This window comes from Mustela putorius, unplaced genomic scaffold (assembly GCF_011764305.1).
Source record: "Mustela putorius furo isolate JIRA1106 unplaced genomic scaffold, ASM1176430v1.1 tig00000179_pilon_pilon_pilon, whole genome shotgun sequence".
NCBI classification, from domain to species: domain Eukaryota; kingdom Metazoa; phylum Chordata; class Mammalia; order Carnivora; family Mustelidae; genus Mustela; species Mustela putorius.
This window is the reverse complement of record NW_025421305.1, coordinates 12,692,900-12,719,885: the sequence shown is the minus strand read 5'-3', so window position 1 is coordinate 12,719,885 and position 26,986 is coordinate 12,692,900. Positions and strand designations below refer to the sequence as shown.

At 45.2% G+C, this 26,986-nt stretch overlaps 1 protein-coding gene across 9 annotated transcripts in view; it reads left to right on the top strand.

Annotated features, from left to right (window-relative positions):
- RUBCNL (rubicon like autophagy enhancer) overlaps positions 1-26,659 on the top strand; it is a 41,522-nt gene extending 14,863 nt beyond the window's left edge. For all 9 annotated transcript variants that reach the window (XM_004759203.3, XM_004759202.3, XM_004759200.3 and 6 more), the window contains exons 3-14: positions 2,147-2,229; positions 2,715-2,925; positions 6,266-6,367; positions 6,853-6,913; positions 7,517-7,649; positions 8,793-8,938; positions 11,087-11,151; positions 17,300-17,538; positions 18,441-18,502; positions 21,366-21,519; positions 22,164-22,254; positions 23,415-26,659. In XM_004759203.3, coding sequence (XP_004759260.1) covers positions 2,147-2,229; positions 2,715-2,925; positions 6,266-6,367; positions 6,853-6,913; positions 7,517-7,649; positions 8,793-8,938; positions 11,087-11,151; positions 17,300-17,538; positions 18,441-18,502; positions 21,366-21,519; positions 22,164-22,254; positions 23,415-23,527 — 1,460 coding nt within the window. In that variant the 3' untranslated portion in view covers positions 23,528-26,659. The remainder of the gene's footprint in view (positions 1-2,146; positions 2,230-2,714; positions 2,926-6,265; positions 6,368-6,852; positions 6,914-7,516; positions 7,650-8,792; positions 8,939-11,086; positions 11,152-17,299; positions 17,539-18,440; positions 18,503-21,365; positions 21,520-22,163; positions 22,255-23,414) is intronic.
- The last annotated feature ends 327 nt before the right edge of the window (positions 26,660-26,986 follow it).

Here is a 26,986-nt window from a genome sequence, read left to right as displayed (position 1 = left end):
CATTTGTGGCGTTCTGATTTTTAAGAAAATATTCATTATATTATATTCACACTGTGTCGATCTGTATTTCTCTCAGAATCCCAAATAGTTGATGAAGTTTTTTTTCTTTCAAAACAGTTTGAAAGCTGCCCGTCTGCCTGTGTGTGTGTATGTCCGTATGTGTGTACATATGTGGGTAATTTATTTATTTCTTACCAGCAAGAACCAGCCCTCCCCTCCCCTAAAATATGCAGTTTATTTGTTCTGTTGGAAAAACTTTTGGAAGAGTCAAAGATGATGATAATCTTTAACATATTATTCATAGCTTAAGCATAGCAGATTTTGGACAATCTTAAAATGGGCTAGTTTTGAAATAAGAACCAAATTTGAGCAAAATGACACACTCTACAGCAAGTGGTTCTGCAATTTAAAATTATCCTGTAGCTTTTGTCTTTCTCCCAGAAAGAAAACAGTTGCCCCAGCCCCTTTTGTCTCAGCAATTTCTGTAAGTACTTTTAAAAGCCACTCCATCTTAAACTTGGTAGGAGGATGCTGCTTATGGAATTAAAAAAAAAATAAAAAAGTCCCCAGCGATCTGGTCTCTCTTTGCTGTGGGACAGCAATGCAAAGACAAGGCATTTGCAACTAAGATACAGAATTTTCCCTGTGACTGCTTCGTCACAACCGACAGCAGCACACTCTTCCTTTTCTAGAGGAAGACCCACCCGCCCACTCCCCCAGCCTAGCATTTCCTGAGGCCCCAAGAAACCAATCCACAATTCCTTTTGTTTGCAGGACGCACTCACATTGCTGGCCTCCTTCAATCTCTTAATAGCTGCCTCTCCTAGTGCAAGAAATGAGTATATTTTAACACAGAGGCCCAGCCAGCTGGTGTAGAGAGCTGGAACTGGAATCTGCAGCTTGACTTTTTTCTGTCCCGTTTCTTCCTCAGGGTCCAAAAACTATGACCTCTGGGCCAGCTCCTTCTGGCCTCCTGATTTTACAAATCAAGCGCAGCGTGTGTTGCTGATAACGCCATCTTCTCCGCAGTGGCGGAACTACGTAGTTGCAACAGACGGTCCTTAGAGCCTATAATACCTACTCCCTAGTCCTTTTCAGAAAAAGCTGGCCCACCCCAGATGGATTCTGGAGCTAACTGATTCCGAGTTCTCCGTGGAACAGTCGCTTTCTTGAAGCAGAGGCAGGGGATCGGGCGATTCTGCTAGCGTCTCTCTTTGTCACCCTGAGAGCTATCTGGCCTTGAAGCCATCTGTGGCATTTTGGCTCATTTAGCAGGTTGGAACAACTCAGCTCTTGGGGCCCTTGTAGAAAAGTTTTGCCTTACATACTGCAAGAAGGAATCACATGACAGGAATCATTCCGTTTTGATGGTGTTTGCTGCCAGTAATGGAGCGGCTCCGGGGGCAGAATGGCTAAGTCAGCTGCATCCGTCCTCCACAGTTTCTTCTGGTTTTTGGCTGCAGGAAGACCTTTTCAGAGAAGCAATGCTGGCCTTTTTCAGATAGATTTGTCTCTGTAAACAAGAAGTTTTGGGTCAGTCACAGTGCATGGGAGAAGAGACCCCATAATTCCTAGGGCCCTGCTTCTAGACTGTTCCTTCTCACCCTTCTCCGTCTCCCTCAGGTAGTTTCCACGATCTTCTCTTTCTACCCTCTTCGCCTCATCGGCCTCCTCCATCCAGGGGTTCTCCCATTCCTTCTCTGAGGAGTGCTCCCAAGTTGCTCCAACAGGCTCTTGTAGAAATGATCCCCATTAATGCAGTCTCTGCAAAGCCTCCCACCAGAAGGTCCTGTCTTCTTCTGGCATCCTAATTTATTCTGGAATTGTGCTAAATAATAATACAAAAATATTTTAAGGCCACTGTCTAGCATCATTTTGTTTTCTTTTCTTTTTTAAATATTTTATTTATTTATTTGACAGAGATCACAAGTAGGCAGAGAGGCAGGTAGGCATGGGGGTGGGGGGCTCAGGCTCCCTGCTGAGCAGAGAGCCCGATGTGAGGCTGGATCCCAGAACCCTGAGATCGTGACCTGAGCCGAAGGCAGAGGCTTAACCAACTGAGCCACCCAGCTGCCCCTCATTTTGTTTTCTTAGGGAATCTTTGAACTTCTTTTTCTCCATTTTTAATAACTTGCTGCATTGGCAGGTGCCGTTCAAGTCAGCAGAAGAACCACTTCTTTGAATTCCTTCTCTCCGGAGGCATTCCTGCTCCCTGTCGATGTCGAAAAGGTGAATACAGCTTCTTTTTTTTCCTTTTCTAAAACCACAGAGTGTGTTCATTCCTTAGATGGTGCTGTTCTGATTTAAATCTGGAAACTTCGCTTGGTGAAGCTTGGCAGATTGGTTTCATTTCAGCCTCTGGCAGGCGCGCTGAGCTAAGAAGGGCTCTGAGTCAGTGTCTGTGCTCAGCTGGGAAATTTTCCATGACCAATGCCTGAGGTCTACCCTTGGGCCACCACCAACCGGGGGTCTTAGATCACAAGAAATTCAGCTTGGGGTATCTATTGGTCGCAGTGGGCTAAATTTTACGTGTCTGGAAGATAAGGGCTCTACTTCATAGAATGACCTGTGATCCCTGAGTTAAGTGAACATTTATATTTTTGTGCATTAACTCCACTTAAGTACAGCTTCTTGATTTTTCAATCCAGTATACCCTCGATGAAAAACAGTCAATTATGCTTATATTTTACCTGATACTTTTTTTCCCCCTGCAGGAAAATGCCCACTTCTATGTTGCAGATATGATTATAGCAGCAATGGAGAAAATTAAGTGTACGATCCTGAGTCAACAGCACACAGAGCCTTGGGGTGTGGAAGAAGCCAGTGGGGTGCTCGGGAATGACCAAGCTGACTCCGAAGTCACGTTTTATACCAACACAAAGCAAGAATCTGGGTCTTCCAATTCTTCTGACAGCGGCTATGAAGGCAAGTAGGGCACATCAGAGAGACTTTATGCTGTGTTCTCCATTCATGTCTCTTTTCCTGTCACATCCCAAAGTAGATCTTCAAATCCTTTGCCTACAACTTTCTAAAACTTCCTGAATAACCAGCTGCATAGCTCACCCCAGTCTTACAGGACCCCAGATCCACATTCCCAGGAGGAGCTCCCGAGGGGACCTGCTTTGATTGGGTGTCCCCAACTGGTCAGCCACCCTTGGCCAGGGGAGTGAAGGAATGTGATCGGACCATCATCCCCTCTGAGGCCACCAGTGGGAAGAAAAGAAATGATTCTTATTTCAGGCCTATTTCTGTGCTTTATCTTTGACTCTTTCTTTTTCGTGTCTGTGTCTTGGCCCCATTTCTTGTGAGCAAATCAGCCCTGACTTCTCAGTAACGGTGGCAGCCCCTCCATCCGTTCCCTGTGCGCCTTTGACCTGGCCCATCACAGCAGCCTCTGGTCAGTCATTCTGTAAGCCGCGCACTTAGGTCCTCAAGACACATTTGCTGCCATTAGTTTTCTCTTTACTTCCAGCCTCTTTCCACTCCTCCATCCCACACACATCTGTCTGCCTAGAACAACTTCTACTCCTCTAAAATGGCCCACTGGGTTTGTGCCAGATTTGATCCTGGGACTTTTAGCTTTGTGGGATGCAGCTTGCCCACGGGCCTCTCCTCATTTCCCTGTGTTGTACTGTGAGCTTTAGTTTTACGAGCCTGGTCAACTTGCCCGCAGACATTTCTCCCAAGCCTCTGTCTGCCTCCCTCCCTTTGCTTTGGCTGGGCTCCCTGCAGTGCTGGGTCCCCAGGAACATCACGTCAGTTCCTTCACTCTTCCACTCTTCGAAAGCAGTCTCCCTCCATTACCACTGTGACAAGCTCCCAGATTTCATCCCAAGGCAGGGGCACCATTCATGTGGAAGGAAGCACAAGTTGTGCTCCCAAACGCTCTATGGTTGTCCGAGTACGTGCCTCCCTCCCTCCTGGAGTTGTACAGCGTGGAGCCCTCCCTTCTCAAGGCTGGGGTACACACAATTGTGTTTTCTCACAGCTATGTTTGTCAGTTTCTCAGTTCCCTTATGAGGTTTTAAACTCTTTGATGCATAGCATGGGTCTCATTTGAATTTGCCTTCAGCCTAGTGCCTTGCTTAAAATAGTATTTTATAAATATTTGTTGAATGGCTGAGCATGAGTGGGGTGGGGGTGGTCAGAGGGAGAAGCAGGCTCCCTGCTGAGCAGGGAGCCCGACACTTGCTCAGTCCTGGAACTCCAGGATAATGACCTGAGCCGAAGGCGGATGTGTAACCAATTGAGTCACCCAGGTGCCCCTGAATTTTTTTTTAACGTGAATATAAATATGTTACATAAGATTTTAAAATATTTCTACCACCCCAATAAAAATATGTGTCTTTTATCACATATGTCTCTTGTGACCTTTCTGGTGGTAGACATTACTCCTTTGGGGGAGGTCGGCATACTTCAAGTTGCAGGTTGGTCTGGAGAATATTTGAAAACAAACAAAAAGAATAGAAAGTGTCAGCATTCGACTCACCTCGAGGGAGCAATGCTTCCTGGAACTTCTTTTTTTTTTTTTTTTGAATCAGTGAAATATTTTTGTGTCTGTAACTGAGTTGCAGTGGGATTGTATGTTACTGTGGATCGTGGTCAAAAGAGGGTGGGGGAAACAGAAGTGCGTGAGGTTGTCCTACCTTACCCAGGAGGAAACCAAAGCTGAGAAGCTGATTGTGCATGGTCACCTGGCTAGGGTCACGCAGTGTTGTTGGTTTTTAAAAAAATTTTTTTAAGATTTAATTATCTTAGAGAGAGAGTGCACACAAAGGAGTAGGAGGGGCAGAGAGAGGGGGAGAGAGAATCCCAGGCAAACCCTGCACTGAGCACACGGAGCTGGGCACGAGAACTCGATCCCAAGATCCTGAGATCATGACCTGAGCTGAAACCAAGGGTCAAGTCAGACCCTTAAGTGACTTGCAGCACCCAGGCAGCGTGGTTTTAAAAACTGGCCAGTTCCCTGTGAAGCCCAGTTATATAACCTCTGCCTAACCTGCAGGCTAGACTATTTCCCTCAAGAACTGTGTCCATTTCTCTGTGCTTTTCTCTTATGTTTATTCAAGTGAGTACAGTTTCATAGTGATTATATACTTGTGTTAATGCAATTCCATTAATAATATGATTATATTAACAGTATTTCCTATCTAGTTTTCCATGTTGCTACAGTTTTCACATTTTTCCATGATGGTATTTCTTGAGTTAGTAACATGATTTGCAAAATCAGTTTATTATTATTTGGCATTTTGATAGCTTTTAGTATTTTAATATTTTAAAGGCACTGCAGATAGCTCCTTCTGATCAAAGCCTCCCTTTTTAACCTTTTGTTTTTTCTCTCTTTAATGACATTCTTAGGATAATTCCACAGACTAGCATTCAGGATCGAAAAACATGGACGTATTTGTAGTAGTTTCCTTGGGTTGCGTTAACAAAATACCACAAACTGGGTGGCTGAAACAACAGAAAATGTATTCTCTCTCCGTTGTGCAGGACAGAAGTCAACAATGAACTTGTTGGAACGGTTGGCTCCTTCTGGAGGCTCTGAGGGAGAATCCGTTCCATGCCTCTCCCAGCTTCTAGTGGTTACTGCCAGTCCTTGATGTTCCTTGGCTTGTAGACACATGACCCCTGTCTCTGCCTCTGTCTGTACTTGACCTTCTCTGGCTATCAGTGTCTGTGCTCAAATTTGCCTCTTTATAATATAACCAGTCATATTGGATTTTGAGCTCACTCCAATCCAGTATGGCCTCAGCTTGACTTGATCACATCTAATTGATAAAGACCCTAATTCCAAATAAGGTCACATCCACAGGTCATTATCCTGGGGTCCCAGGATTGAGAAAGTGTTGGGTTCAAGTCTGGGTTCAAGCATCCCCCCCCCAAATATATATTGGGGGGGGATGCTCCTCAACCCAGTACAATATTTAGGTCGCTTCTACTCTTTGCCTCACTGTGAAGCTGATTTTTGTCCTCTTTCATTTTTTTAAAACTTTGTATTTTAAAAATTTTCAAACACACATTAAAGTAGGCAGCTGACTCTTATGAACCCCTCATCATCACAGATTCTCCCCCTTCTGTTTCACTCAGTCACAGTGAATGGACGAACAACACAAAAATAGCTCCCTCCGTTTTTTCATTCTTAAAGCTGGATTTTTAAACTCTTTTAATGTAAACTCTCGGCCCATTTTTATTCCCTGGTTTCTAGTTAGTTGGCTGTGACTGTTTTTCTTGTTGGTGAAAACCCCTTCATTTCTTTTTCTAGGTTATTCTGTGTTACAGGGCAGCCCAGTGGCCGGAACGCCCACTCACTCTGATGTGCTGACAGAAGCCTGTAAATGTCACTTTGAGGACTTTGTTATCATAGGTAAGATTTGGAAACTCACCAGCGATGACTCATAATTCCCCTCCCCTCAACACATACTGACATGCATCCCATGTGATACCATGTTACAATGGCTTTCAAAGAAACTTCTCCCAAGATCAGATTATGTCAGATTAAAAAAAATCACAATAGTAATAATTAGATGCTCTTATTTCAAATGCCTTGATAATCAATCTCTCATCTCACTTGTAGAATTGAATGCAAAAGCAGATACTAATTACAGTCAGATCTGTTTGGCCTCTCAATTACATTTAGGTGGAATTTCAGGAGACTGGATTTTGAAATCCCATCTTTGGTCATTAGCTGTAGTCTCATAGTAGAAACCCAGAGAACATGAAGAATGGAGATGCTGAATAACGAGACCTTTCTGAGAGGCAGGGATTTATTTTTGTGTTCTTATAAAATTAAGTATGAGTAAGTAAAACAGACTGAAAGACTTTAATACCCTTTCTTTTATTTACTTGCAGAACTTGGTGAGTTTAGCAATATCACAGAAACCTGTGGGTGTTCCTGCAGCTCCTCAAAGAGGTAGGTCTCATCCGTGTCCACTTGCACCTAGACCCCTGGACCATTACTGCTGAGGCACTGTGAACACCAAGCCTCTGACATCTCCAACCAAGTTTTGCCAGTTCTAGGGACAGAGATTACTATTTAACAATGAAACAATCACCACTAAGTTTTCTATAGAGCTTTCTATAGTCTTTTATTTTTTTTAATAGAGTGTTTAAAGGCCTTTGTATACATTCCCATTTAATCAGCCTGGGTAGAATTTTATTTTTCACCCCATTTTCATAAATATGGAAACTGAGACTCAGGCTAAATGTGCCTCAGGACACAATGCTGTTTGATGAGCAGAGACAGGACTTGAACTCAGGTCTTTGAACTCCAAATCCAGTGCTTTTTTTTTTTTACTGCATTGCCCAGTCTTGGTCCCCTCCATAAATAAAAGCTGCTGTTTCGAGCATGGAGGAACTGCATTGCATGAGACAATCAGTGGGTGGCTGGGGCATGTTCCCTCCTGTGACACCTCTTCTGAGTTTTTGGAGGGGGAAGGATGGTTGAAAACATGAAGATCTACAGCATACTCCTCATGAATATCGTTTTCCACTTTTTGCATCTCTTACCTTTCAGTGTCATTTATGAGCCAGACTTCAATTCTGCTGAGCTAATAGCCAAGGAGCTGTACCGAGCATTCCAGAAGAGCTGGCTGTTGTCAGACGTTAATCAGCAGCCTGCAGGCCCTCTAAATGCAGCTGGCTCGGTAGTAAGTATCCAAATAAACTGGCCTTGCGTTGAGAGTTCCTAAATTCTCATCTTGCTTGCTGTTCACTTCAGGCATTTATGCTTTTCCTTGCATGGTCCCTGGAGTGTTTCCCGAGTGTTGATGATGGGCCGGAGAATTCAGCATTTCACATTTTCATCCTCATCTCTATCCTCTTAAGTAGATGCCGTTGTTATGTTTAAAGTGTTAGTTCCCGCCCCTCGGCCGCCTAGTCAGCGGAAGAGCAGGAGTCATGTCCAGTCTGGTCCCGTGTGGACACACCGGCCTCTGACCGCCCCCAGCCCATTGAGGGGAGAGAACTTTGCAGCAGAGCGAACACAGGGGTGGGAATAAAGCAGTCTGCGTATGCAGAGGAGGGTGCTTCATTTTATCAGGGGACTCGGGAAGGCCCACTGGACATCTCCAAACTTGAGAGTGGTAGCAGGTAGAAACACGTGGCACAGGGCAGCTGGAGCAAAAGTGACAGGGGCGGGTGCGCATGGTATGTTTACTGAGCAGGGTGGCATCGTGTGGTTGGATAACGTGTGTGTGTGTGTGTGTGTGTGTGTGTGTTGGGGGCGTGCGGAGTTGGTCTTCCTGGGAAATTAGGTTTGAAGGATGGGGCCAAATTGTGGAGGACACAGAATGCTACTTTGAATGTTAATTGCAAACAGGAAAGTGGAATGGATAATGAATAATGAATAAGGGATAATGAACGGCTCAGAGGGGAGCCACTGGACATTTTTAAGCTAGGGAATGGCCTTAAAAGCTGTTTTGGGGGAAGTCTGACAACAGCTGGGGGTTCTGTTGGGCAGCATGTGGTAGCCTATGGACTAAGAGCAGTAAGGCTTCTGCTGTGAATTAAAGCATTCTGGGTCACAGCGACCTACTTACAGTAACTTGAAGTCTGAAAACAAATGAATTCCCCAAAATACTAAGAAAAGTGATCTCAGCTGGCTGGCGTTTCAAGCAAGACTTCTACAGATGGTGTTAGGTACCGGGAGGGCTTCTTTCGTTCAGTTGAAAGCAGTTCTAATTTTTCATGGCATATTTTAATGCTGGAAACACATTTGAATATTCTTTTTCTTTCTGTTCCAGAAATAGGCTTGTTTGGGTTGCTCTGAACTCCTCTTCTGTGTTATACAGGTAGTGAATGAAGAGCGCGTCCGGAAAGACTTTGAATCCAGTGTGGATGTCGTTCAGGAAATTACCCTTAAGTCGAGGATCCGAGGGGCTGAAGACTGGGAGCCCCCCAGATTTCAAATCGTAGTTAATGTTCACCCACCACTGAAGTAAGTAAGTCTGGGTTGCTGTGAGGGCTTCCAGTCCAGATAACAAGGTGTGATAGGTCCCCTCTTTGTAGAAGTAGGGGAAGGGAAGAAAATTACACACGGAAGGATGAAGGAAAATTTGTTGTAGGAAAAGGAAAGTTGGGCACATTTTTCTAAATTAGCGTCCAAGCACCTTGTTTTTCATGGGTTTTGGGGAGGGTGCTAAGTAAATTTGACAAATTTAACCATGTCCTTTATTATGTATGTTACACAACAATTAAAAATTAAGTAGGTTTAAAGGGGATTTTTATTTTTTTTTTTTTATTTATTTTTTTTTTTTAAAGATTTTATTTATTTATTTGACAGAGAGAGATCACAAGCAGGCAGAGAGAGAGGAGGAAGCAGGCTCCCTGCTGAGCAGAGAGCCCGATGCGGGCCTTGATCCCAGGACCCTGAGATCATGACCTGAGCCGAAGGCAGCGGCTTAACCCACTGAGCCACCCAGGCGCCCGGTTTAAAGGGGATTTTTAAAAAGATTTTATTTATTTATCAGACAGGGATCACAAGTAGGCAGAGAAACAGGCGGGGCGGGGTGGGGGGGCAGGAAGCAGGCTCCCTGCTGAGCAGAGCGCCCAATGCGGGGCTCTATCCCAGGACCCTGGGATTATGACCTGAGCTGAAGGCAGATTAACCCACTGAGCCACCCAGGTGCCTCTAAAGGGGATTTTTTTTAAGTGGCTAATATTGAACCTTAAAATTCATACACAATAACTTTAAAAGATTGCTCTATTTCCCAGGCCAACGTGAACTAAAATGGATAATTTTCTTTTAAAAGGAAAATCTTACCTTGAGGAGGGCTGTAGTTAAGAAATGCAACAGGATGGGGCACCTGGGTGGCTCAGTGGGTTAAAGCCTCTGCCTTAGGCTCAGGTCATGATCTCAGGGTCCTGGGATAGAGCCCCGCATCGGGCTCTCTACTCAGTGGGAAGCCTGCCTCCTCCTCTCTCTCTCTCTGCCTACTTGTGATCTCTGTCAAATAAATAAATAAAATCTTAAGAAAAAAAAAAAAAAAGAAATGCAACAGGATGCGTATAAAAATGTCTTTGTTCTCTAAGAAGTAATAAAATCCTAAAAGACAAAATGACAAAAGAGGGTGCAAAAGAAAAAAAAGAAATAAACTCATTTTTATAAATGTCTATGTATAAATGAAATACATAATAACTCAAGGTAATAGTTTCATTTGTTTCTGAGAGGATATGACATTGTAAGGGGACATTTTAACCACTTACAGTTTCTCCATTCCTCTTGGCTTATATTTAACGTGTTCCCAAACTGCAGCATAAGGAAGAGCCTGGGGGAGGGTCTTGCCTGCGGCCCATGGAAGTGCCCTAATAGGCTCTATCTTGTATTTTTTCTGTTTGAGAGAATGACAAGAAGGTGTCTAGAGTGCTTGGGCAGAAGAGCTCCTTCTCCTGGCTTGGGGAGGGGTCACTCTCCTCAGCAAGGGTTGTCTTTTCTCTAAAATGTCTCTACGTCCTCTCTAGGGCACATGGTTAGGGTTCTGCACATTTTTACCTTGGTCCATTTTTGCAGACCCTAAACTGTAACAAAATTTTACAACTTCCTTCATATTTCCAAATCACATATGGAGTTGTGGCGTCAAGAGTTCAGTAGAAGACACTGCAGTAGATGGTCGCTCTCCAGAAATGTCTGATACTTGGGTCTTATGTGACCTCTTATTCGTTTTTTTGGGTCCCTGTGTGAACTTCCCAGGCGTATCACCTCTTGGTGTTTCATCTCCCTGAACTTTTCTCCCTTGAGTTACATGTCTCCAGTTCTCACCGGTGGGGGTCCTGTGCATCTTGTAGTCTGGTGATAGTAGGGGTTTTTAAAAGACCCAGAGATCTCAAAATAAATAAATAAATAAATAAATAAATGAATAAATAAATAAAACTAACAGGCTAAATAGTGATAAAATAAAATAAATGACCCAGAAATCTCAACTAGAAAACTGTACTGAAGAATGCTATTTTTTTCCCAAATGAAAAAATGACGAAATTAAAGCCTTGAGCCCAGAAAAGCACCCTGATGTCAGTTTCTTGTCCAGTCAGTGAAAAATGCTCTGTTGGCTATTTCTGAACTGTAACTGTGATCCTTTTCTGTGTGCAGGAAGGAACTCGTGGTAGCAACCCAGAATTTTTTGTGTGCTGGCTGTGGAACTCCAATAGAACCTAGTAAGTATGGGCAGTGGGTTACCCGTTGAGGACGCAATGACAGGGCCAGGAATGGCAAAGTTGGAGAGTGTGCTGTTTTTGTGAGAGATGCCTTGGGTGGAGTTGTTATAGGAACTTCAACTGCTGCCTTCTCTTTCCTGAAGAGGTCATCGTGACCTATAAGGCTGTGTGGCTGGCCTGTTAACTTATCTCCTGGTTCTCTTGCCCTTGAGCCCTCAGTTCCAGCCACACGGCCTCCCTGCTGGTCCTTGAAGGAGGCAGGCTCATGCCTGACTTAGGAACTTGCTTTTCCGGTTTTCACTCTCCCGAGGATGACATCCCTATGGCTGGTTCCCTCACTCGACGTGAGGAGATGTTCTCTGGCCACCCTGTTGAAGATGCCAACATTGCGACATTCCTGGCCACAAACATGTGTACACTTTACTCTCCCTACTTATTTTTCACTCGAGCACTTACCTTCCTAAAATGCTCTTCGAGATTTTACAGATTTTGCTAATCGTTGGTCTGCGTCCCTGTCTCGATTCTAAGTTCCAGGAGGACAGACGTGTTGTCTGTTTTGTTCATTGCTTTGATCCCCTGCTCCTACAAGAGCACCTGGCACACAGTTGTTCCTCAAAAGGTATTTGTTGAGTGCCTGAATGGCTTGTATCAAGGAGCTGGCCAAAGCCCTCCGAGAGGATTTGGGGAGGTGGCTTGAGGGATCATTCCTTGGCCAGCTGGGGGCCTAGAAAGTCAGACTTCTTCGAGTCAGAAATTCAAATTGCCCACTGAAGACTGCCAGTCACATATTCTGCTTGTGAGTGTATCCACAGGTCTGGCGTGTAAAAGGCTGGGGAGAGGAGCTTTGCTGGAAAGGGTTCCTTTGGCCTTTGATAGGAAGTCTTGGAAGGAAAAAGACTTTGAACACAGAAATCTGTCTGGGATTCCTTCTACCATATTGAATGACAGTGCCCGCCCTTCATCACAGTTGTAACTGGTTTCCTGGAAAGGAAGGACTCATCCTCCCAACTAGTCTAGTAGAAATCATGTCTGTTTGGTTAACACCCCCCATATGCTGGTGCCTCAGGATGGAGTGCATGCTTGAGTGCATGAGTCAGAAACTATGAACACATGACTGTGATTCTGCCAACTTTTAAACAATCTCTCTAAGTTCATTCAACTACAGAGATGTAGGCCTGCACTGGTTGTGTGAACATGGTCCTTCCCTCAGGAAGCTCGCTTCCAAGAAGGCAGAGGCATCAGCCAAGTGAACAGCAAGTACGATGCTTACAATGAAAAAGAAAGTCAAGAGTGCTGTGGGATTTCCTTCATGGGAACTGAATCTGGGCTTGAGGGGGCTGGGAGGGAGAAGTTCTGTAGGGAAGTGATTGTCCCAGGAAGAGTGTGTGTGTGTGTGTGTGTGTGTGTGTGTGTATTGTGGGGGTAAGGGTTACCCTGAGCAAAGGACCTGCAGCAACTGCTGGGAAGTCCTGCGTGAGCAGAGAGTAGTAAGGAGAGAAGAAAGCTGCTCACAGGTGCCCAGGGCATAGACGGCAGATGCACTTTAAGACACGGAGGCAATTTGGACTTTTCCTGTGAACTTCCTATATAGTTCTTAGGATATATTTTGACTTCTTAAAATTTTTAAAAAGATTTTGTTTATTTGTTTGAAAGAGAGAGAGCAAGCACAAGCAGAGGGGAGAGGCAGAGAGAGAGAGAGAGAAGCAGATTCCTCGCCTAGCAGGGAACCTGAAGCAGAGCTCGATCCCAGGATCCTAAGATCATGACCTGAGCCACAGGGAGATGCTTAACCGACTGAGGCCCCCAGATGCCCCTTGAGTTTTTACTTGAAGATATTTTTGAACTTCCGGAAGAGTTGCAAAAATAGTATTCTATATTCCTTTCATCCAGCTTCCCCTCACATTAGCATCTTATAATCATCAGAGTAAAATTACCAACTGAGGGCTTCGCGTTGGTACAGTCCCATTCACTCAGGCACAGACTGATTCAGATCTCACCCATGACCTTGATCTGCTCCCAGGTTCAGTTCAGAGCTGCACAAGGCATGTAGTTGTCTGCTCTCCTTGGGCTCCTCCAATCTCACACCTGTTGAACCATTTGAAAAGTATGCAGAGAATGTGACAGCTTACCCTTTAATATTCCAGCATGTTCTAAAAATAAGGATGATGAACAGTTAGCACACCAAAGGAAATGATTACAATTCTCTAATACTCTCTCTTACTAGTCCATATTCATTTGTTGTTCTCACGATGTCATTTTTGTAGCCAATTTTTCTATCCAGCTTCTAACCGAGTTTCAGACACTGCATTTAGTCATTATTTCTCTTTAGCCACCTCTATTCTAGAACTCCACTGTCCAGCATGGTAGCCACTCCCTCATGTGGCTATTTCAGATTTAATTTAAATTAATTGAAGTTAAAAATCCAGTTCCTCAGGGCGCCTGGGTGGCTTAGTCAGTTAAGCATTGGCCTTCGGCTCAGGTCAGGGTCTTGGGATCGAGTCCCACATTGGGCTCTCTGATCAGCTGGGAGCCTGCTTCTCCCTCTGCCTGCCACTCCACCTGCTTGTACTTTCTCCCTCTCTGTGTCAAATAAACAAAGTATTTAAAAAAAAGATCCAGGTCCTCAGACACCCTAGCTACATTTCAAGTGCTCAGTAGCCACATGTGGCTTGTAGCTACTACATTGGACGTCATAGGCTTAGAAGAGTCCCCTCCACCCAGAAAGTTCTCTTGGACAGCACTGGTCTAGAATTTGTACTTCCAATATTTTTTTTTTCCTGTGGCACTGACTTTTCCTCCAATGAGAACAGTTGTGGTTTAAAGCAGGGCTTCTCGACTTCAGTACCACTGACTCTGTTGAAGAGCTGTCCTGTACATTCTAGGACGTTCAAAAGCATCACTAGATGCTACTGGTTGCTCTCCAGTTATGACAACTGGAAATATCTTCAGATATTTCCACATATTCTTAGGGAATCATCCCTGGTTGAGAACACCTGGTTTAGGATGCGTCGTTTAGCTCTATTTTAATTAAAGGACTGAAGAAACCAAAAGAGAGAGACATCATTTATTCTGTATTGATAGTATAGTACTTAGTAGAGAGTCAATGAAATTTGATGAGTGAATGACCGGACATTGAGATTTTAGGATTGTAGATTTTAGGAAAAGATGAATTATATCAGGAAAATTTATTGGTCCCATCTGTTCCCCTTTCTCTTTCCATCCTGCTAAGTTTGATCAGAAATGTAGAGTGGAAGGGCCAGAGCATACCTTCCTTTCTGCCCATTTTATATAAAATGTATCAAGTCCCTGTCACAAGCCAAAAAATACTCATCATCTGACAAATCAGAAATTGTAATCCAGGGTAGGAAATAGACACATACAACTGACTTCTCAAGATTTGAAATTGAAGAACTCAAACATAAAGCATTTAATGAGTTCTTAACAAGAATTCGTCAACCCTAGTTATGTGTCCTTATAATTGAACCTGGTTGTTTATGATTCCATATTTACAGATTTACCTACTGGATGAATTTTATTGGTGGTCACAGAATCATTACGCATGGTGTTTTCACAGTCATGCCCAGATATGCACAAAGCACCAAAAATTTGAGTTGCCTGAAATTTGAGTTGCCCAAAGCACACGTTTCCAGCTGAAGGCCATGCTCTGCCTTCTGGTTTTCTCTCTCATACTGTGAACAAGACCTTCTCATGGTTTATTGAATGCCTTTTTTATTTTGTTACAGCTTTGCATTTTTTGTTGATGAGTTAGCTATTTAAAATATCCCCCACATATGGTACTGAAGTGCTTCTAAGCACGAGAAGGATATGATTTGCTTTATGGAAAATATACATGCATTAGATAAGCTTCATTCAGGCATGAGTTAGAGATAGTGCTGTTGGTCCTGAGCAAGGATATAACAAAAATATAACAAAATAATATATTGTTCGCAATGTATATATAAGGTTGTTACTGTTGGATTAGCGTTGATAATATATAAAAGGTTGTTAAAAATAAATTATAACAAAATACATTAGATATGGTGTTTTTAAACAGAAAACACACATAAAGCAGGGTTATGTATTGACCAGTTGGTGAAAATGGTACCAGAGGGTCACAGAAGCCTAAACCTGTTTTTCCCTCAGGAGCATACATACCTGTTTTGACAAATTAGGTGTTCATGGCACCTTTACAGAACATAAACTATTGTAAATAGTAAGAATCAATGGGTGCAACCGGGGTCTGAGGGATAATCTGGGCAAGCGCAAAGGTGTTAGCTCCTCGCCCTTTCTCTCCGTTGCATGCGGCAGAGGGTGAGGGGGCCGTGATGGCCAAAAGCTGGAGCTTCCGGCCAGACGTGGGTGGGAACCCCACTAGCCTGCTCCCCGAGTGTCTCTTCATTCCCTGTCTGGGCTCTCATCAGTGAAATGGGACATAATAGCCCCTGCCTCTTATTGGTTCGAGCAGAGAATGACACAGTGTAGGTGAGAATTTTAACCAGAGTGTAACACAAAGTCGGTGCTCAGTAAGGGATAACTCCTGCAGTCACTCGGGCCTTGTTTATTGATTGATTGATTGGTTTTATATTTTATTTTACTTTATTTTTGTAAACATACGTGCAGAAGCATATAGGACTAGCAGTGTACCTAACTCACTGAAAGCGCTCGTCATTCAAGTAATGTCTCCTTTCATTAAAATACAAGCGACCTTGTTTATTCTGGAAGCTGGGGCAAAGAAACTAGATTTAGAATCTTCAGTGTACCAGGTGCTGTGGTAGCTGCTTTGCCATCCATCCTTCCATTTAATCTGATGATGATGATATCATCCTCGCCCATCTTAGGCTCCAAGGTTGAGGGCGGGACACTGTGGAGACTTAACTGAGTTGCTGTCTTCTTCTTAAACTGGGTGGCAGGTACACAGGGACTTGATGCATTTGTCCCTACACCTTTTGCTTGCCCATATATTTGGTTAGATATATTTCGGAAACCAATGCGTGCTCATTTGAGCAAATTAAAAAAATGCAAAAGAATGAAAAATCCTTTCTCCTGCCCTCTGGAAGTGTTCACTTTTGGCTTTTTGGTGGGGATCCTCTTGGACTGTGTATGTGTGTTTTTAGAAGCAAAATCACGATCGCAGTGTAAGCATCTGGAACTGGATGTCCACTGCCCACACTCATCCATGCATTCGTGGGCTCTCTGTCATTTCATTGTTGAGGGCACCATGCCTGTCTAGCTGGGTGCTTCGTAATGTATGTTCAGATTGCTGTAACGTACTGTAATGGGTACCTGTGTCTCCACATGTGCATGTTACCATTTCTGTCTGGTGTCACCAAAGCAGGAGTCCCGGTACACATCAGAGTTCAAGTATATCGTGGAAATGTCCTCCTAGAAAGTCCCCTCAGGTCAGCCCTGAGAGTGAGTTTCCGCCCCTCTGCCCCTCGCCGGCCCTGGGTCCTCTACCTCTGTGACGGTCTCCTGCAAAACCAAGCATTCACCCTTTCGACACGCACGTCCTTGCTGCTGAGATCGTTTCTCAGGTCATTCCTCGTCAGCTGCACTCCCTGTTTCCATGTATCGCCTGTTGCCGTCCTTGGTGCATCTCTGTAATGTGTTTGCCCTGGGCTTATCCAGGAAGTCTTTAAGGTGCTGCTCCCTAAGGTGTCTCCAAAGCGTGCCTGACGATTTACCAAGCACTTTCCGTAGGTGTGATAGCCCATAACCTGGTCCTGAGCTGCTTTTTATAGCTTCAGGATAGTTAGCCTGAAAGGGTTCCACCAGCCCTCAGGCTGCCGGCGGGCAGGAGGCAGAGGGTAGACTCCCACCGATTTCTGGACTCTAAAGCTCCTGTTCTTTTGCCTACACTGCCGTTTACAATGCCTGTCTTCCAAATTCAGGAGTCTTTGGGGTGGCTTTCTCTTTTTCTGACACCTGTTTTTGGAAAGCAGGGCTCCTGAATGGCCATATAATACACAGCCTCGGAGCTTTCTCAGAGGCTCTGAGGGCACGTACGATGTTAGCAGCACAAACCCTGCCATCTGGGTCTTGAACCTCACAGGAATGGGAAGCGGTGGGGGGAGGCGGGCAGAGGGCAGTGGGTTTGCCATTCGCCAGCTGAGGTGAGGCATTCTCACCCTCCCGTGGGCTCTTGCAGAGTTTGTGAAGCGGCTCCGGTACTGTGACTACCTGGGCAAGTACTTCTGTGACTGCTGCCACGTCTACGCAGAGAGCTGCATCCCTGCACGGATCCTGACCACGTGGGACTTCAGGAAGTACTACGTCAGCAATTTCTCCAAACGGCTGCTGGACGGTCTAGGGCCCCAGCCCGTTTTCAATTTGCTGAGCATTGGCCACGGCCTTTATGCCAAGGTCAAGGAACTGGACAGAGTGAGGGTGAGCATTGGCCTCGGCGGGGGAGGCGGGGCCGCTGGCGCCAAGGGACCTGTGGCCGCCAGTGCACCTTGCAACCTTGCACCGTCTCAGGGGACACAACCGGATCCTCCAAAGGGCGGGTTTGCTGCCAGCCGCTGGAGCTTTATTTTCCAAGGCCCGGTACCAAATTCCCTATGTAGGCATCGTTTTGCGTTTATCACATCGATTTTGACATTTATTTATTATTAGTTTTTAAAATAAAATTATGTTTAAGGGGTAGAGCATGATAATTTGATGTTCAACAAGTGAAATAATTACTGGTCAAGCTAATTAGCATCTGCGTCTCCACAGTTAGGGTTTGTGTGTGTGTGTGTGCGTGTGTGTGTGTGTGTGTTGGGAGCACCTGTAATGTACTCTCTTAGCAAGTTTCCAGTGTTCAATACAGTATTATTAGCTGTAGTCCTCATACGATCTATTAGACCTGTAGACTTGTTCATCCTACGTAACTGCACCTTTGTTCCCTTTGGCCAGCATCTCCCCATTTGCCTCACCTCCCTGTCTCCCTGTTCAACTCTCTGCTTCTTTTAAGATTCCTCCTGTAAGTGAGACCATGCAGTTTTTTTTCTTTCTGTGTCTGTCTGATTTCACTGAGCACGATGCCCTCCGGTTTTATCCCTGTAGCCACAAAAGGCAGGACAGTTTTGTGTTTTCCTCAAAGAAGGTCCCCCGTGGTTGTGTAAGCCTCAGGCTTCACACAACTTGGGTTTCTACTGGACTCTGTCATGAACCCCTGCTAGAGGGACTGTTTGCGTGTCTTAGAGTTGTAGCATTTCGAAGTTAGAACTAACATTTACATTTGATTTGTACATTTTCTGTGTCATTGATTGCATTAACTTCTCCCCCTGTTTGGGTTCTCACATTAGGAAACCCGGGAACAACTTTTTCATATCAAGAAGCTGTTGAAGACCTGCAGGTTTGCTGAAAGGTACTGATGTTGGCTGGGTCCGTCCACGCCTGAGGTTGGGAGGGCTGGGAGCCTCTGCATACCTACACACACCTGCCAGTCCCTTGGGTACCTACTGCTTCCAGGTCCTTCAATCCACAGGGCTCCTTAGCACAGCAACTCCCTCGGGCCTCTTCTTGATGATCCAGACCCTTTAGCTAAAGTTGCTGAATCTTCTGGCTCACTAGTAATGAACTTAACGTGTTAGAAGAATCGGCCAGAACAAAGATGAAATAACTCCAGCCGGCGGCCTTACTATGATTACTGTTGTTATTTTAAGTTGTGGCCAAACACGCATAACAAAATATACCATCTTAACCATTTTAAGTGTACAATTCAGTGGCATTAAGTACATTCACATTCTTGTCCAACCGTCACCACCATCCATCCACAGAATTTTTTCTCTTGCAAAACTGAAACTCTGTATCATTTAGCAATAACTCCCTCCTCCCTCGCTCCTCCTGCCCCTGGCAACCACCATTCTCCTTACCGTCTCTATGGACTCACTCCTCTGGGTGACTCCTGGAAGTGCAGCCACAGAGTATTTGTGCTTCTGTGACTGGGTTATGGCACTCAACATAATTTCTTGGAGAAACGCCCATGTTGTAGCATGGGTCAGAAGTTCCTTCCTTTTTTAGGGCTGAAAAATATTCCATTATATGTACCTACCGCATTTTGTTTATCTGTTCAGCCACCTTGGGTTGCTTTCACCTTTTAGCTGTTGTGACTAGAGGTGCTCTGAGCAGGGTGTATCGATGGCCTTTTTAAAAAATCCCCGATGGAGGGCGTGTCAAACTGTCGTTGCTGTTTCGTACTTTATAGTATCATGTGGTGTTAATTTTGGTATGGTTCTCTTACTGGTAGATTTTATTTTTTTAAGATTTTATTTATTTGACAGACAGAGATCACAAGGAGGCAGAGAGGCAGGCAGAGAGAGAGAGAGGGAATCAGGCTCCCCGCGGAGCAGAGAGCCCGATGTGGGGCTTGATCCCAGGACCCTGGGATCATGACCTGAGCTGAAGGCAGAGGCTTAACCCACTGAGCCACCCAGGCACCCCTTACTGGTAGATTTTTAATCTAATAGATTTTAATATCTTTATATTAAAATAGATTTTAATATCTCTATAGATAGTATACTATCTCTATACTCTATAGAGTATAGATAGTAAACTAGATAGATTTTAATACCTCATAGATACTTGGATTTTTAATACCATTAGTTATTTAAAAGACCGGGCTTTAGATGAATCGCTGTGCACATCCATAATATGTCCTTAGAATAAACTTATAGCGGTGGAATTTTGGGGAGCCATGGCATAAAGGTATAGGCATGAATTCAATGACAGAGATATAATTTTTTAAGTGAGAAAAGAGGTTACTTAAGGGGTTAAGATTATTTGTTATAATAGACAGGATCATAGTTTTTTAAAAAATTGTTTCATTTTATTATTATTTTTTTAAGATTTTATTTATTTACTTATTTACCAGAGAGAGAGAGAGCACACAAGTAGGGGGAACAGCAGGCAGAGGGCGAAACAGGCTCCCCACATCAAAACCGATGTGGGACTCGACCCCAGGACCCTGGGGTTATGACCTGAACAGAAAGTACATGCTTACCCGACTGAGACACCAAGGCGTCCCCCCAAAATTGTTTTGTTTTAAAGCTGCTTTCACTTTCTGATCTTTAATGATAATGTACTATATCTTTAATGATAATGTATTGCCTTTGAATTAAATTTCTTGGGGAGGAGCACATCTCCTGTAGTTATTTGGCCTTAAGCTCTACCTCATGGCAGTGATGTGACAGGTTAGCTACGTCTCAGGCTGTCAGTTTTCTTGCCTGTAACATATAACAATCCTCATAATTATTACTGTCTACCAAAATTTCTTGAGTATCCATTCTGTGCTTCAGATAAAAAGTCTGTGGTACTCATGTTACATCCAGGGAGAAAGCACAAAGCTCTTATTGCCAGACCATGTGTTAGACATATACACATGGTGCCGCACAGAAGAGGCAACAGTTAGGTCCTACAGGGCGGGGCAGGGAGGAGGACCACAGAGCTTCCCGGAGAAAAAGCAGAGTTTAAAGAGCAAGTCAGACTGAAGAAGTGTCAGGGGTCCCCCTCTAGAAGAAGCAGTGTGAGTGAGCATCTCAGGCTGGATGGAGAATTCAGCACAGATTGGCCTGTTGGAATGTCAAGTCCAGCGTAGGCAGTGGCTGGCTCGGGAATGAGTGCGTGGCGCCACTAACAGATATAGGGGATTCAGGAGGAGATAAGTAGGGGTTGGAGAAAGATGCAATCCATATGTGACTGCCCTTCGGACACACAGGTGGCTACGATGAGCTCACAGTTGGATGCTTGAGTCTTGGGCTCCGTGCTGGGGTCCTGGCTGGGCAAGTCACGCACCTGCCTATGAGCAGTGATCCTCCTGCTGGCCGGACAACAGTCAGCAGGCAGATGGACTTGAAACTGAGCTGGAATGAATGAGGTCGTCTTTTTTTTAAATCTCAGTACATGTTTTTAAGACTTGAAAAATAACTGTGCAGCTGTCTTTTGCTGAGAATCTCCATGGGCAGGCTGTGAGAGATGTTTTTCTGATGGCTTAGCTTTTTGAAATCCACTTTTAGGGAATTTTAGGTTTCTGGCTTCCAAACAAACTTGCAGAATGTCAGACGGTGAGCCAGGTTCACTTGCTCTTGGGCTTTCTTTTTTTTTTTTTTGAACTGAGTTAAAAAAATAATCAAGTGTGAGTGCCAGAGAAAACCCCCGCCTGCTCAGCCTCCTTGTGTCACAGCCTCTGTGTGGGTGGCTGTCCGACCTCCTCTTTGTTTCCTCCCCGGCAGCGCGCTAAAGGAGTTTGAGCAGGTGCCGAGGCACCTGACTGATGAGCTCCACCTGTTCTCCCTGGAGGATCTGGTCAGGGTCAAGAAACGGCTGCTGGTGCCCTTGCTCAAGGACATTCTAAAAGCTTCCCTGGCGCATGTGGCCAGCTGTGAGGTAAGGCTCCCCTGGGACAGGTGTGTCCCTGAGCTGTCCCTTACCCTTTAAGGCCTGGGATAGGTGTTCTGCACCTTACCTCATTTAACTACCACCGACTGTGAGGGAAGTGCGGGGAACACTATTTCCAGATGAGAGAAATGAGGTTCGGAGCTATTTGGTAACAGCCAAGATCGTCATGCTGGCCCGCGGCAGGGCTGGGAATGCAAGCATGGGCCAGTCGACTTCTTCGTGTCAGGGCCGAGTGCTGCTGGGGACCTTGCTTGACTCCCATCTTTCTGGACGTACCAAGGACAGCCATGTGGACTCAGGATCCCGGGGACTAGGAGCTCTGTGTCTGCATGAACTCAAAAATTGTAGAACAGCCCTCAGAAATAAGGTCATTTGAAGGCCCACGTATAAAGTCATGATCTTTCCCTGGCGTCTTAGATTAAATCTCTCCATGCAAAACAGAGGCACACGTACCGTTCACATCCATTTACTCTACTCAAGTGAGATCTAGCGTCCCGGTCCTTCTAGAGGCCGGGATGCCAGACACTTAACGATGAGGTTTATAAAGTTCTGTGAAAGTAGTTACTTGACTTCTCCATCAAAAGCATCGTTGCCAAGGAGGATTTTAACTTTTTGGCCCCCTTCTCTTACAGCTGTGTCAAGGAAAGGGCTTCATCTGTGAATTTTGCCAGAGTACAGCCGTCATCTTCCCCTTTCAGACTGAGACGTGTAGAAGATGTGCAGGTATCTTATTAACTTCATAATGCACGCTTGATAATAGCTTAATAAACGGAAGTGCACGATGAGCTTAATAGCAGTTTAATCACTTAAGCACACTGTTGTTGGAAGTATAATGGTGCTAGTGCATGCGTGTATGTAGGGTAGGACCTCATGGAGTTTTGGGTGTGTGGGGAAGAGAATTTGGGTGAGGCGGGGATGACGGGGGACATCTCCCCATACAGGAGGGAAGAGTGGTTCCCCCTTTTGCCTATGGCCCAGTTCTTTCCCACCAGGGCAAGCCGTAGCCACTGCCCCAGTTTTAGAATTGGATTACGGTCATGCTTAAGGCTGAGATGCTGTCCTTGACCCCTCTTGTACTCCAAGGGCAGTTTGAGTCGTCATCACGGAGACCACGTAGCCCAAAAAACCTAACGTGTTTACTACCTGGCTCTTCCCAGCAGAGATGCTCAGATCTTGTTAGATTGTCTGTATTGATGCTTGAGGAAATCCTGTGACCTCTCAGCTGTTTCTTGGGAGAGATCAGATCGTGCATTCTGCCTTTACCCTTGATAAGAGTCATTCCTCCCCTTTACCCCTCCAGCACCAACTTCCCGAACACTTTAGGCAGGATCGCAGGGGAGGCTCCCCAGCAGAGAAACTCCAAAGCACGGATCTGTGTGCAGAGAGCTCACCAGGGTGTGATGTTAGGCTCAACACCCGTTAGGGTGTGAAGTCAGCAGGACTCGGCAGAGGAGGAGGCGAGCCATTGTGTGGTAGCAATGGAGGGTCAGCATGTCTCACAAGACGCTCTGAAACAGGATGGCTTGCATGTTGTCACATACTGGGGACAGGGGCCAGGCAAAACCTTTTAAACTGCATGTTGACCAGTCACCCGATGTAGGCCAGTGTCGGCCAAGGGAGAGGACCTTGAGGGAGGGAGGCAGGTCTCTCCAGTTTGGGCATTTCCAGTTAGGGCCGCCTCCTGAGCTGTCAGTCACCAACACTCACCATGTTCATGGCACACTGGGGACTTTAGAATCTGTCCCTTCCAACCTGCCTCATTTCTTGTTGGACGACGGGTTTCTGGACCCAGACCACGTCTCTCCCCAGGGTGGGGATGAGCATTTGTATGTATGTGAGAAGACAAGATAGGCTGCTCGCTGATGGCTGTCCTCCTGCTCTAGGGTGCAGAGCGTGCTTTCACAAGCAGTGTTTCCAGTCCTCCGAGTGTCCCCGGTGCGCGCGGATCACAGCTCGGAGGAGACTTTGGCAAAGTTTACCTTCTGCAGCAACATGATGCCTGAGTATTTTGGGAAAGACTGTTCAACATGCCTTAGAACACCGATTCCTGTCTATCATTGATCAGATTGTTGCAGATGTTGAGTACTGTATATTAAGGGAAAAAAGTGGCCAATATTGTTTTTTATTATATATATTTAATGTTTTAAAGAGAATGCACTTTTTTGGGTTATTAAGCATAGGTTTATTACTGGTGGTTTTGTTTACAAATGTTCAGTGTTTTTGCTGCTGCTGGGTTTTTTTTATGAGTTTTTTTATTACTTCTTCAATCGTATTTGAGCGGTTGTATGTAGCTGATACTGGAGCCTATTTTTGTATGAATTGTAACTGACAAATGACTCCATTTGTCTTTCTCTCAAGCTTGTTTTGTGGAATGGATTGGTACTCTCAGTGAACAAAAATGCAGCCAACTATCTGTCTACTCCCGGGTTTTTTCCGACTTAAGTGCCGTTTCGTAATTATATCCGTTTTGTAATCGTGTTCTAGATTTTCCTTACTCTAGGGTGGGTAGAGAGAGTACACGTTACTTCCGCAGGTGCACCCATTTCAAGACGAGCTGGAGCTGCTCAGCGGTGCCTGGAGCTGCTGTCTGAAGCAGGTGCCTGTACGCCGCGCCCTTAGAGACGCACAGACCCGCGCGGCACTTGTCATCCCTCTTCCGCACACTGAGTCAGGGGTGCGTGGCTAGGTAGAACTTCATCCCTGCCCTTTAGGATTTTGTCTCATCAGTATAAAACTGAACATAAGGTATTTACAGACTTAAATTGTGGGAAACTACTGTTAATGAACAATGTGATTTTAGTAATAATAAAATCATAGACATCAATTAAAAAGGCAAGGCAAATCGCTAAACCGTTATGAATTTATTTTTCCTATATTCTTTTATGTATATGCTTTCTTGAGACACGCGAGTCTGTGTTTGTTTGTTTGTTTCCCTTCTACCTTCTGTGTATTCTAGCCTACTTGAGAGGGGTCCTGGGCCCGGGTCCCTTTCCAGCCCATCTTTGCCCAAACCCCATCCAGTCATGTGTGTGTGTGTGTGTGTGTGTGTTGTATTCAGTAGGATAATATCGAGCAAATGAAAGAAATGAGTGCGTCTACCAATCCCACGAATCTCATCCTGTCACTTGTTTTCATATCCTAGATGCACCTGGGGCTGGGCTTTCATTTATTGTTTAAGCCAGGCCCCTCTCTCTCTCTTTTTAAGATTTTATTTATTTATTTGAAAGAGAGAGCACAAGCAGGGCGAGTGGCAGAGAGAGGGAGAAGCAGGCTCCCCACTGAGCAGGGAGCCTGATGCAAGGCTCGATCCTAGGATCCTGAGATCATGACCTGAGCCGAAGGCAGATGCTTAACCACCTGAGCCACCTAGTCAACCCAAGCCAGGTCTCTTTCCAATAGAAATTTAGGTACATGGGATAAGATAAATAAGATCAAATTTAAAGCAGTGTTTTATTCCTACCTGTAACTTCTATTCATTCCTTCTTAGGAATTCAGAGTCCGAGTGCTCTGTTAATAATCCTTATACCATCTCCATAGTTTGTGTCAGCGTCTTCATTTCACAAGCAAGACAACTGGCTGAGAGAAGAGAAATGACCTAGGTCCCCAGAGGTGGTGCAGGGGAGAGCTAGCTCTGGCATTTGAGTCCGCCTGCCTCCGAAGCCCACATTCCTAGCCTCTACCCACGTGGTACCGTTTTGAGATAATATAGAAGCAAAACCAATCCGAGCTTGTAAGTGCTGGTCAAACCTTAGCTAGCGCCATGGGGCCGAGGGCTTTCTCACTCGCGCCCTTGTGTTGATTTGAGGAACTTTCTGCGGCTTCCTCGTTGCCTGAAGGACTCTGTGTCCAGGCTGCTGTGTTCGCAAGGCACCGGAATGTGGACGTGTGTGAGACGCATCTCTGATGTTGAGGAAGGAGGAGTGCCCAGCAGCTGCCAGGAAGCGATGCCTTTGATTTTTTATTTTGAGGAAGAATGAGGCAGTATGCATAGCCACTCTGTGGGTTTGGCTGAGATTCGGTCCCTCCCCACTGTGGTCACAGATGTTTCTTCCCAGTGAGGTGCCCGTTAGAACCCAGAAGTGGCCTCAGGGCATGTGCAGCAGGCCTGTGGGGAAGTGATCAGTTGTGACATACGTTGTTCTTTAATGGGCCTGACTCACTGCCCTGGTTTTTCCGTGCAACTCCTTCCTGGCTGCCAGAGGAAGATGAAGACTTGGTCTTTCTCATCAGATTCGTACGTGCTGTGAGGTAGCAAATTGCTGTGCGGTGATCCCAATGATCGGTTTTAACTTTACACTGGTCTCTTGGAAAATTCCAGTAACGTATCCTTTATAGTCATGATTCACAGCTGCAGGAGGGAGTTATACTGAGGGATATGGAGCGAGGAGGGGTGAGGAGGAGGAGTGAGACATCTCAGAGATATTCTAGTGGGTTGACTTGGGTGAGAATTAAGGGATGGATTCCCAGATCTGCTGCTTTGAATTCATGGGTTTCTGCAAGTTGCTTAAATGCTCTGTGCGCTCCCGCCTCTGTAAAATGGGGGGTCATAAGCATATGCAGTTGCCGTGAGGATTAGACATGGAAGCACCCAGCAGAGGGCCTGGTACAGCAATTATTAAGTGGTAATAATTAGGTCAAGACAAATTAAAAACCGAGTTATACCAACTATTTTCTGTGTCTCTCTGAGTAAATTACTCTGTGTCTCCATTTAATATGCGGATTATTGTGGGCTGAATTATGTCCCCCTGTGCACCCCAAAAAAAGTTGAGTTCTCACTCCAGGTATGTTTGAATGTGGCCTTATTTGGAAATAGGTCGTTGATGATGTGATTAAGATGAGGTCATGCTGGATTGGGGCAAATCTTGCTCTAATAACTGGTGTTCTTATAAGAAAAGGGAAAATCTGGATGGAGATACAGACACAGAAGTCCCAGGGAGAATGCCTGCCATGGGGCCATGTGTCTATAAGCCAAGGAACATGGAGGCCTGCAGGCAAGCAGCAGACCCTAGAAGGGAGGCATGGAGCAGATTCTCCCTCGAAGCCTCAAGAAGGAACCCCACCCTGCAGACACCTTGACTTTGGACTTCTAACTTCCAAAATGGTGAAAGAATAAATGCTGTTGTCTTAACCACTCGATTTGTGGTCATTTGTTGCCACAGCCCTGGGAGACCAATGCACCAACATTTGGGGGCATCAGGAGGGCTAGAAGATGAGTGAGTGTCACAGTTTCTGATGTCCTCCAGTTCTCTGCCTCTTCCCTTCAGACGTCAAGACTCAGAGAATGGTAACAATGGCATGGAAACTATAGCATCTCTCGACCTGTGGGTGTCTGTATGGATAGAGATCCCCACGCACATGACAATGGGGACCGAGCAGCACCATCACCTCTCCTACTCCGATCTGTGAGAACTGGAGAGAACCACTGACCTCAGGTGCCCGGGGATAGCCATGAGCT